At 40.7% G+C, this 12,946-nt stretch overlaps 1 protein-coding gene across 2 annotated transcripts in view; it reads right to left on the bottom strand.

Annotated features, from left to right (window-relative positions):
• The window catches only part of KITLG (KIT ligand), a 144,551-nt gene that overhangs the window by 65,648 nt on the left and 65,957 nt on the right, over positions 1–12,946 (bottom strand). For both annotated transcript variants that reach the window (XM_078678841.1, XM_078678850.1), the window contains 3 exons: positions 8,626–8,688; positions 5,690–5,857; positions 1,337–1,493 (listed from right to left, as the gene is read on the bottom strand). In XM_078678841.1, coding sequence (XP_078534967.1) covers positions 1,337–1,493; positions 5,690–5,857; positions 8,626–8,688 — 388 coding nt within the window. The remainder of the gene's footprint in view (positions 1–1,336; positions 1,494–5,689; positions 5,858–8,625; positions 8,689–12,946) is intronic.

The following is a 12,946-nucleotide window of genomic DNA, read 5'->3' as shown; positions in this document are numbered from 1 at the left end:
CAAAGGATGCAAATGATAGTAAAGAAAATTGCTTAGGATTGAATCAAAAGGATATATAGAAATAGGATACAATGATCTGCATACTAGTACCAGCAGTGTTTGCCAGAATCTGATTTCTTACCAAAAAATATATATAAACATATCTTTGAGAGTGTAGGGCTGCTTCCTTAATCTAAACCACATACATTTCCAACATAAAACAGCGCAATCTATACCATCACAGTGAAATGTATTTAAGGTTCTAGAATTCTTCTAAAATATAAGATATTTCCATTCTCTTAGGGTGGTAGGTCATAGGTTTGCACCCATCTCTAGAACCGGTTCTTAATTTTTAAGCAAATGAGAATTTTGGTTTAGGCCCGTTCTTTGATATCTAACATCACAGCCAGCTAGAGGTAATGGATGAAAATCTTAATAAACATAACATTACTTCATTGTGTGCGTTCTTTGCTATTTTCCCAAGCCATGAATGTACATTTCTGCACTCAGAAGAGTTGCTACAAGATAAATACTTCTAAATCCCATAAGTACATACTAAGAACTCAGCATGACAAAGCATAGTCATTTCCACGTCTTTAGGCCAATTTACATTATGCAGCTGGATGCTGGTTAAAAAGACATATATATATTTACATAGGCTGCAGTAAACCTGTTGAAAACAGATCAAATATTCTTGGGCAGAGATGTGGGCCAGATGGTAAGTTCACGAGCAATATGGGCAATACATCATAATGTTCAGATTAAATGGTCGAATATGTTATGTAAATAAAGGCAAAACTTCATAAGGGGCTATGGCAATTGAGTTTCATTAGGAACTCTGGATGGTTGTGCAGGTTTTTATTGAAACATGTGTTTTCATTCAGCGGTCCCTTAAATACATCATTGTTCAAGTCAAACAGGAAACAAGCACGTCCCTCTCCTAGGTAAACACACTCAAGCCTAGGAATAGTCGGTAAACCTCACATGCATAGCACCACTTACAGGTTTACATTCTGCTAAGTCAATTTCTTGTGCAAATCTGGGAGGGTGATAGCACACTTCAGGCAGTCATAGAGACATCTGTTAAAAATGTTACTTATTCGCCACTATAAAACATAACTTGTTGGATACAGACCACATATTTTCTCCTCTCTCCCATACACCACCGTTAACTAATTTTCTAAAAACATACAACTTGAACACATTTTTGAAAAGTTATCAATTTAGATTTGCATGAAGTAGAAAATAACTATAGTAATTACATTCACCTTAACACTGCAGGTGTGGGAATGAGTAAACGTCAATATATTTTACAGTGTGTAATGCACCATCTACTCATTGTACAATCAAGCCTTACCCAACATTGGCATTTCTGTAGTTGTGGGTAACACACAAATGCTCTCGTGGTCAATATGACGGATATCTGTAAACAGCAGAATTGTCTTGGAGACATATTCAAAGTACTTCTTCGGGACAAACTGACCCTCGTAAAAAGGAAAGTCTTCAATAAACTCCTAAAAGAAAGATGAACAGATCTTAGAAGATGGATGAATTACACAAACAGCTTTCACTGCATTTGAAATACAAAGGCAGCACAACAGATTTCTGTTGCTTCTAAAATGTTGCACAATCTACACCAGTAGTCTAGCTTATGCATTTTCACTGGGTTAGGGTACGAGGGAAGGGGCATGGACGTAGGCTATTGTTTTAAAACTTGGTTAAAAAGCTAGAAATGTAACTGCCACGATGCTTTTAGAATTATATACACAAGTCCTTGGAACAGTTTTAAGGTCGCAAGGAGAGATATTTTACACTCAATCTGGAGGCAAAGCTTCAGCCCCTCCTCCCCATCGTTCTCATCCTCTTCCGCGACATCACTGCACTTGCTCAAGAGGTGGGATAACGGCATGGCAGGCAGTGCTGTGGAGCAGGTGTCTGCTTCAATGGTGTCCAAGGAGGGAGGTATGGATAATGGGCCACCCAGGTACAATGTACCGAGGAGCGATACGCCGTCAAAATGATTGACCTATATGAGCCCAAATGATGTGTAGTGTGTGTGTGTAAATGGGCCAATACGTGGAGCAGGCTTCAATACATGTGAACTTGTCCAATAGTTTCATAATCCGCACTTCTAGGGTGGGAAGCTGCATGTTCAGCAGTGAGCCCTCTCGCGATGAGCATCATATTGGGAGAATTTAACGGTTCATGAAACGTTGAGGTGAGATTTCTGCTCTTCGTAGCTTTATCACAGCATTATTATCCCAGCGAACAATGTGCAAAAGGGGTATAAGTATGGGCATATGGGAACTGCCAACACCCGGCATTCGATTTGCAAACAAAAAAGGGCATGATGTGTGCACGGCAAACAAGCACCTCCGCAAAGTGTCACCTAGAAACACAAATACTAGACACAGGTGGCCAGTGTGTGGGATTAGACGGTAAATTATTGTTTTTAATGTAGCTTATTAAACCTGTAGCCTAATTCCAATTTTCCAACTAAAGGTATCAAGTGTTTCATTACTTGTACATTTGCACCTTCCAGTTTGCTGGAGAAGAGGACGTCTTCATATTACAAGCCAAGAAGCATTAGAATGGACTTACTCAGTACACCCGCCTGAAGGGAATCTCTGACCTCATTTGAAATGGAGAATGCTTGGTTGACTGCAAAATAAAAGATGACAGTCTGCTTCAAATGTCAGTCCACCTTTCACTAATGCTACCCTCAGGGCAGGTGTGAGTTTACAGCTGTGCTGAGGGTAGCACATGGACTGTAATAAGGCGTACTGGCCCGGCGCGCCAGATTTAAGGTGCACCATAGTGCAGACTGGGGCAGTGTGCCTTGGTACCCTAACACTGGTAAAATAAGTTTGAGGATTTCAGTCGCAAAACATGAAGAATCCAACGCTAGGTGATGCAAATTTGTACACCTCTTACTTCTATGCAGGGGTCTGTAGTGCTTTTGGAATTTGAGAGCCATTTCTAGTTCTATGATACGAATTCATAAAACTCAACGTGGTCTGTTGGCATTGTTGTTGGTTGTGTTTCTCAAAGTTTAGGGGCGAGTAGGATAGGACAAATATACATCGCATAGAGACTCCTGCTTAATCAGTGGGTTTGTGTTCAAGCCAGCCGTCACTGCCCGACAGCTGTGCATGAATACATATTGAATGCCTTTACGTCTGCATTCAAAAGTGAATACAGGTTCAGAAAATGGTTCCCATCGGAGACCATTCAGGTCCGATTTTAGCCACTCTGAACTTCACTCCATTTACATACCCTACAACCATTCTGGTCTCTTTGATGCTGTAAATTTGAACTGAAAGAACAGATCTGTGCACTCCATTGCTCTACAAAAAGCAGCATTTCGTGGTCTACAGCCCACTTTCAATTTGCATCTAGTGCCACATTGGAACTCTAGACGGTGCACATGCCACCTTGGAAAAAACAGCCACATGCTGCTCTGAATGGAGGTGGTGTGTGCTTTTCCACCATGGACACTAATACCAAATTGATTTTCAGCACCAGTTTTGAAAGGTGCTGGATCGGATTCACAAAATTCCATGCAAATGCAGCACCGTTCACCCGGTATCATCTGGTACTATTTGTAGGGCTTTAAGTGGGCCGGGTCTTGCCAGTGCTGAGCACCAGCAGTTCTTAAAAGCAGGTGCTGAGACGAGTCCCTATCGGGCAGTAGTGGCCCGGGATGGGAGTGCTGCCGGGCGGTGACGCCGGCAGGGGAGGGGCAGTTTACTTACCTCTCTGCGGCCGTATTACAGATTTTACTACCCCCCACCTTGCCCCTCCCCCGCGTCACCGCCAAGCAGCACTCAGACTACGGGCCACTACGGCTATCGGGCTTTCCATTTCTGCCCTCACCCTCAGGTTGGAAAAGAAAATCTTAACTCTGCAGCAGTACCACAGCTCAAAGACTGATGTAACTTCAAAGAGGCTCGGGTTTAGTTCTTTCACAGTCTCATCATTTCAGAACTGAAGCATGTTCAATATTATATACAACGAAACAATAGTAGTTGCTAATTTATTATATGCAACGAATAACCATTGACAAAGCCAATAGCTCTAGCTTGTTGTAGGTGTAAAGTTACTTTTTTGTATTATATAGCTGGATGCACTGATCGAAGCAGAAAAATACAGGTGGAGAGGCACACTACACTCTGCTAAGCACAGTTTTTAGTGTACCACGCGCTAAATTACATCAGCCACACCCCTTTGAGAGACCCCCCCCAGTTTTTCCATTCCACTTAAAGCCCTGACTGTTTGTAACACCTCACAGTGGCACGGCTCAGACACTACTCATTTGAATGGTAGAAGTCTAAAGTTTGGATCAAGCAAATATACATCTGATAAGATAAAAACAGAGAGTTCAACATTACACAAATTCCATTTAATTCTGTTGAAAGTGCGTTAGAAGAACAGAGCCATTCCTTTACTTAGTTTCAACTGAAATTGAAGTTATTCGTAAACAGGCAATTCAAAGAATGCGTCTTTAGCTACACAGAAAAAAAACGACAATATTTTGTAAAACTGCCTTTCAACTCCCCCTTATTTGATTGCACCGAAGAACGATTACAGTCTTCTCGAATGGCAGTGGGCGAATGTCTGATTGACACGTGCTTTGTACTTGAATACCACTAAGGTCAGGTAAGTGTGTGTTGCTGCCACTGGATTAGGTAATTTTTTTACGATGGCCTGAAAATGACAGACAGCATGTTGCTCACAGTAGGCCGGCAATTAACGTTAGGCCTCTAGCCATCTTATTCTCAGCAGGGGACACCCAGTGCATGCCTGCTTGGCGGAGCTTTTGTTTCCCTTCCTTCCAGGTGCTTTACATTTTTGACAGGTATTTGCAAAATGTTGTTCCAGTCCATTGAAAAGCACACTTTGTCTCTTTGTCATGGGTTCTTAGGAATGCAGTACTGAAACCACCCTGCCCTTCAGTAGGGGGGAGATGTGTTATTCCATGAAATGCTCTTGACTAACATAAATGAATACTGTTGCTGCACTGTCACGTATTTAGTTTTCAGTCATATAAGGGGTATATACTGAAAATAACCGTAGGAATCAACTTTGGAGATTGGAGTGATTCACAGGCATACCATCCACCAAACCCACCAGCATTTCCAAGGAGGAATACAGATTTCAGCATATCAGATGTCCAGAAACCATAGTGGGAAGGGGGCAGATAGCTTTGCCTCTGTGACTCATGTGTGGGAAGTTGTGTAAACTACGCATGTGACCCTGAATTGTATCACTTTGAAGATTATCTCCCCCAAATGTGTTTACCAGAGTTTATAGTTTTTGTAATTTGAATTTGCAAAGAAAGATATTTTTTTTAAAAACATAGTGGGGAAGGTAGGGCTGGACACGACCCCACGAGAAGGGCTGCATTGAGTTATAAAACAAAAGTCTAAGTTTGAGAGTGATGTACCACAAGTGTAAAGCAGAGAAGTTCAGTTGGCTATTGCAACTGCTTCTTTCTTCCATGGGAATAGGATAAGTTAGTATGGGATTTAAAAAAAAATGCACAAAATAAATATCAAAATGCTATCTTTCCCTATGTGGACTTGCACTCCTAAACAGGACTTTTATGTGTCCAGTGTGTAAGTTAGATATTTACTTAAAGGCAAAAACTTTAAATAATTGATAAATTGGAATCGAATTATTGAAAAACGTCACAAATGTTATACATTACCGCGTTGTCCTCGAGCTGGGGAGCAAGGCAATTCCGGATTCCATGGAGAATTGCTGTGAGATTACTCATGATGGAATAGTTTTGTGAAGTATTTGCAAATTTTTGAATTAAACTTGTGAGACTGTTAGACACTTTGTGAACCATCAAATACACCCAGCACTGCTTTGACTGCAAGGAAGAAAAATACAGCATTCTGTAAATTCCACACTTAAACTGTGAACAGTTCAGTTTTAATTACTATGTTTCATCAACGTGGGTGAGCTCTTTTGTAATAAACCAGATGTTTGCAGTCGGAGTAAAAAATGGAAGCTTGACATTTCACTCTGCAAATTTTACATCTTGTATTTCCCATAACTCCAAAGTTGAATTGAACACTTTTGAAAATTACAAACCAATTTTAGGAGGCTATAGAAAACTAATTTTGTGTTGAACACCATGTAGGTTTCCAAACATTACCGGTGGCCAAACCAGGAAAAAAGACAGTTACAGAAAAAAAGCCCACAAATGTATACAAATTAGATAAATAGGCACGCTGGTTAATGCACTCAAAATCAAGTCAAAGTAGGATGGAAGTGTATACAGTTTTTCATCTTAAATAGGTTTTAAAACGTGTATCCTTGTAAAGTTATCAGACAAAATTCCCCAAATATGTTATGAAATTTTTTAGCTGGCCATTTAAGTCCGTAGAGCAATTTGGGGAAAAATGTAAAGTTGCAAAAGTCTGCCATTTGTTAGACAGGAGGGGCGAAAAAAAACCCACACAATCTATAAATTTAGCTTCCAAACTTTAATGCAAGCGCAGACTAAGTTAGCAAGAAATATACCAGGTGGAATTATTTATTTTTTTATTACTTACCAGTCGGCCAGCTGGCTGGCAGTCGTCTCTTCCATCATCGTTTTGATTGGGGAATGAAGCCTGCCCATGTTCTCAACCCAGGCTATAATTCAGCTTGCGTGGAGAACATGCTATGTGTGCATTAATGTTTTGCCGGCCCTAGAGGGCCGGCCAAACATTCATACGCACTTAGGAGGGTGTCACAACTCCTCCCCCCCTGTGCAGCCCAGCCCTACCCCACTACACTGCCCCAGCACAGAAAAAGAAAATGATAACATTGAATTCTTATTTTATTTTTCGTTTTTTGACATGTTAAAAGGCAGTGGATGGATGCTCCTCTACCTTTGCGTAGAAGCCACCCCTGCATTGTAATTTAAAGCAATACAGATATTTTTAATAAAAAAGTAACATTAATTGACTACTCTTTAATGCTCTCTGGAAAAAAGAAACCCATCTTATTTAAATGCAGGACAGACATCCATGGAGACCGAACATTCGCTAGATGAAGGACCAGACAAAAACAATTAGGGACTTATTAAAACTTTGGGGGTCCACCTGAGGCACCCCACCTCTTCGACCACAGGAGGAACACCTGCATATTCACTGCCCCGACCACTGCACCACTGCCACGGGATCCTGGCGGGTGCGGCAGTCCTGTGGCGGTCTGACCCCACACTCAGAATATGGTGGCCGGACCGCCACCTTGAGTACAGTAGTCCTGTGGACCATCCTACTCTTAATAAGGCCCTTAGGCTTGTGTCATGTTTATCAATCTAGTGTTAGATCCAAAAAAATAAAAATTGCCGCTTTGTAACTTCTTAGCAGCAATTCAACATTGAGGACTCTAGGCTATTTCACTTCACTACATTAAAAAATACTTTTCTAACAAAATCTTCCATTGAAATCAATTTCAGTGAACAGAACACTGTGTACGAGTTAGACTTGTTTATCAATAGGGCAGTAAAGTCATAAATGTTAACTAAAGCAAAGGTGTACCTGACAAGAAGACTTCTGTTGTCTGAACAACAGCAAGAAAGGGTTGCTTTTCTACCAATTGTACAAAAGCCACTGCTTGCAAACTGCAGAAATACTGCTGTCTGATCAAATAATAAGAGAACCACCTGCATACATTAGGGAAGAGCAGGATGTTTTAGATTGTTGGAGACATTCTCCTTTCTAACTTACTGCACTTTGAAACCAAAACCCAATCACTCAAACACTTATAAGGAGTTGAATGCTGGTGAAATCTGTAAACTGCCCCATCAAATGTGGAAAGAAAATCCACCATATTGCGTCACACACCTTTAGCAAGGCTAAGGCCTTACAATTGCGTCAAATTCCTACATCAATTTAGGAATTAAACAGTCTTGAAAAAAGGGCTACAAAGAAACTTGGTGCTTCCAGAACGCAAAAGGATGACTGACGGACACCATTGAAGCGGTCTCATCAGTTAAAAGAAGACCAAAAATCGTTCTCAAGAATGAATATTCCTTCGTTTGTCTGAGCTTAAACAAAGTAGCCAAGAAGACCCCAAGAAGCCAATCTTTAAAATAAATATTACTATTTAATGACTTTTGCAGGTGAAATGTGCTTGACATCAAAGCCACAGGCCCTCCATCTAAACAAACCTTTTCAGTCACAACCATGAACAATTTGTGGGTAATGATTGTACTGTAAAGTGCTACATCCTTTTGCTTTCTTCTTGTCTGTCAATTCTATTTATAATTCACAAAGACAGTAATAATAATATATAGGCAGTATAAAGGGCATATTCTTTACAGTGTTATAATAACACTACAGAAAAACAAAACCATCAAAACTCAAATTGCAAAACACGTAAACTATTTAACAGCTAAAACGTAACATTTTATTTGCCCAGCAACAAAATTGTTTGTTTGTACTGAATGTCCATGTGCAATCCACCCCAGTCAGACACTTCACGTTTTTATGCGTGGGGTGTACACCTTGAAGAATTGAAGTAGGTGGTATCCACCAGCAGCATAGCTGGCGACTAGACTTTTATGATGATGAATCACACATAAAATATTACTTCAATAACAATTACCATTTTAATCGCTCAAGTTAGAGAAGCTGTACATACCAAAGATGGCATATCTGGGACATATTCCAGGGATATATTGTAGTCGTTTGGGAGATTTCCGACCTGGAAGAAATACAACCTTATTAAAAATGTCTTGTAAATTGATAATGACATCTCAATCTGAGCCGACAAACGTTTTGAATGCCTTTTGAAAAATCATGCACTGCCAAATATAGATCGGAAGCTATCATTTCAGCAAGTTGTTCCATTGCAATTCTAAATAGGAGCACCGCCTTGCGTCAGATATGCGTTTTTTTTTCCTTAAAAAAAATTCACTATCGTTGCATACAGAAGGTTCTACTGTGGTTACATTCCATATCACGAGACCTCATGCTTAGTCCATAAATCAGGAAGTTGCGTACATTTAATTCAATTTCAAATATATATAGAGGCCGGAATAATTCTGCAACATGATATGCAAGTTAAAACGGTGATGAAATGCACCCACTTTGTTTTACTCTATCAGTTAGAAATGTTGCTGACCATGAATGGCGAAACCCAGGATCAATAAATTTAACAGTAGAATAGGAAAAACGGACAGGATACCTAGACTAGATGAAAAAGTTCAATTAGCAGAAATTTAGACTTTATCACCTATGGTCTCAGTGCTCATAAAGCAGTTGCTGCGATAAATTGGAACTGGCGGAAATTTCAAAACACTTTTGCATAGACAAATCTGGAACAATACTTGTGCTACATGAAGCAGCCATCATCTGAATTTTCAGTGGCTTCAATCAATCAATATTTGTGGAGTGCAGCACGGTCACCCCTAAGGGGAGCTGGGCGCAGTCTCTCCATTGAAGAGCCAGGTCTCGAGTCTTTCTGAAGTCTTACAGTGAGGGGGCTGGACGGAGCTGGACAGGAAGGTTGTTCCAGGTCTTGGCAGCAATGTAGGAGAAGAATCGGCCACTGCTGCGGCTGCAACAGATGCAGGGGTATGTGCGAGGGTAAGTGAAAAGGAGCACAGGTGCCTAGCGGGTTGGTGGAAGTTCAGTCAATGGTTGACTAGGCAGGTCATAGGTCATGGAGGGCTTTGTAGGTGTGCGTGAGGAACTTTACCTGGCATCTTTTCTGGATGGAGAGCCAGTGGAGGCCTCTCAGGTGGGGGGGGGGGGGGGAGGGGTGATGTTGGTTCATTAGGGGAGATCCAGGATGAGTCTGGCTGTAGCATTCGGTATGGCCTAGAGTCTTCTGAGGAGCTGGGTTGAGATGCCGGCGTAGAGGGCATTGCCGTAGTTGAGGCAGCTAGCGGCGAGGGCCTAAGTAAGTGTCTTTCTAGTGTTGGTTGGAATCCATCTCCTGGCTTAAACACAACTCTCACTTGTATATCATTAGACAATATGCAGTAAGACAAAATCACGGCAATTCTCGGTTTCACAAAAAGTATAAAACATTGCTGCATATTTTGGAATTGCAGTGTCGACTTTTGAATGGCACACCCAAGAAGTGTTGAAGATTCACTGTTCACGACACAAGAACACACTAATGGGTACTAAAATGTACTAATCACAAAGAATGTTGCCTAAAACGCACGCAAAACCAACTGGATTATTCTTAAAATAAGTGCAGCTTCAGAAAAACTCAAAGGATTAGCAGAGAGACGCACAAAAATGGCAAACTGAGCAAGGATTCTGACATGGCTCACGGCTGGGGTGCTTGATGATAGAGGTCTGTGGTGGCACTAATTATCATCTTTGTAGACCAGTTCACAATTGACTAAATTCGTCTTAGGAGCTGAAAAGTTTACATGAGACTAGCCATTTGCAGAGTAAGCATGCTAACTTATCTACACTGTGGTGGACCAACTGCATTGCAAAAGGATTTGCAATATAAATCAGCTGTTAAAACAGACACACGCCTTAATACTCATATCAATGCTTAATCGTGCCTCCTTCTAAAAGGTTGATTCGAGTTTATCTCAAGGAATCATGTTGAACGTTTCATTTACAATATGCCTTTGCCATTAGTGCAGCCTTAAACCAGATTTGGCTTAGCACTGTATTGTCATGTGTGATTGGGTACACCATTGTTAACATTTAGTGTGGGTGTTGTGTGGCGTCAGGGCATGTCAGTGATGTGTAGCCTGGCCCTTGTCAATAAAGAAGTTGTATGTTGAAGAATATTATATTGCCTTTTCTGCTGCCTTTGGCTCGTTGTGGGTGTGTGGTGTAGGTGTACATTTGCGCTACAGTCACTTCTACTAGTTATGTAGCAGAGGGACTCCCAGCCATCATTGGTAAAACATTAATTTTGTTTACTGGCAAATGTTGGAATGCTCATTTGATTATAGCTTTATATGTTGCAAGAACCTAGAGGAGGCTGCACGCTAAACTAACTCTTATATTTCCAAATGCTTGCATGAATTGCTGATTTTTCAGCCCAGAAATCCCTAACTAGGTCATTCATAAAGAACTACTTGGACAAGCCCCATCATAACTTCCACCCCCCCCCTCCCGACACACACACACCTGTTAGGTTATGATTTAAAGTGTGGTGTGTCTACTGCTCTTTGCAAACCAAGTTAGCAAGGCCTGACTCAACCGCACATTGGCTTCTCACCTCCCTTTAACCCCCCTACATATCCAACATTTGATTTTAGATGCCAAAGATCTCCTATGCCACCAAACTGTCCTCTTTCCATTTGCTCCCAGACAAGGAAGACCTTATATACAACCTTCGTTGGACTGCTTTAAGCTGCTATGTGACAAAAAAGTTGAATTTTCTAACATAACCGGTACATAATAAAATCTACAAATGACCATGTAGTCAAAAAGGGTACAAACAACTTGGAACATAAGCGTCCCTACAGTAAAACTAGTATACATGCTGTGTTTTTAAACCCACACATTTCATGAGAGAGATGTTGCTAAAGTCAATGGAAAGCCCCACAGCAGCAAATGCTAGGGGAGCAATGAAAAAGTACCCACAATGATTGACTCAGGTTGCACAGTTAACAAAGGACACACATGCTGCCATTGACAGTGGCCTTGTACAGGCAAGCCTGCAATGTTTGAGAAAGACTTACTGACAGCACACACAACATCAATAGAGTAGCTGTTGCCAACATCTCTCCTGCTCATCCATTCACTCCAGCAGTCGTTAGGCTGCATCCTGCTAAGTGATATTGGCCACTGGCATTGGCAGACATGGCGTCCGTGACTGCCAGTACCCCTGTGGGAAATCCTCTCTCCTGGCACGAACGCACCTACATGTTCCACTGACAGGAAATTCAGTCTTGTGTGTCCCACTGTTACTACAAACAAGATGTTGGCAGTTTCCAACTATTATAGGAGTTGAGCAAGTAAGCTCTCCATGTGGCTCACTTTAAACCCTAATTTGGCAATGATTCTCAAACTCTGCTGGAGAAACACACAGTCGAAGGAAATACAGTTGATGGCACGACATATTGTGCAAAAGGTAACATTTTAATTTGGCTGTGGTACAACAACAGGTGAGCAGAGGGATTATTGCTCATAGGCTCCATTAAACCAGTCTAGCTTGTATAATTACAGTCGCAAAGTGAGGTCAGTTAGAGTGCCTTTAAGAAAGGGTGTATTCGGCGGAAAAGCGACACTAGGGACACAGCTGCCCAGAACATCCCATGGATAACTAGTAAATTGATGAACTTCACACTGCATAAAGAAAACCTTTTAGACAGTGCCAAGCAAGATTAACCGGTGGATGAAAACGAGAAAGATTAGTCTAGTTCATGGAATTGTTTTTGGAACATCTGCTTCCATTTACCAGTCCAGATACAGAACAGGATATATGTTATATGCAAACAAATTGAAATCAAAGTCATCCAAGTCGGATTATCTACAGATATTAATTTCATCAGATAGAATTTGTAACATTTAGCTTTGTGGAAAGGGGGACATAGAACATACACTATGAAAGTTGCAGATGTATCAAGTTCCCAGTTAAATTTAGAACATCATTGTGACATTATAGAAGGATTTTGCTGCTTGAACGTGTTAGTTTGTAGCCATTTGGAAATTGCCACGGACACTATACACGAAGAGAAAAAAACATTTAAGCCAGTGAAAAGGGCACATTGACTCTAACTGAAAGACTAACATTGGCCATTGACTGGGCTTTAGTAAAATATATGAAAGAAAAATATTCAACAAAAAGGCCAATTTGTTAGAGGTAGTGGTCATGGTAATAGTAGGATTAAAGATCTTCCAGAACATTTTACTGAAAAAAAAAAAAAAAAAAAAAAAAAAAAATATATATATATATATATATATATATATATATATATATATATATATATATATATATAGTCAATTCTACCTCTCTGGCCAAAGCTGTGGCTCTC

Source organism: Lissotriton helveticus, chromosome 1_1, assembly GCF_964261635.1.
Source record: "Lissotriton helveticus chromosome 1_1, aLisHel1.1, whole genome shotgun sequence".
Classification (NCBI taxonomy): Eukaryota; Metazoa; Chordata; class Amphibia; order Caudata; family Salamandridae; genus Lissotriton; species Lissotriton helveticus.
This window is presented reverse-complemented; position numbering and strand designations above follow the sequence as displayed.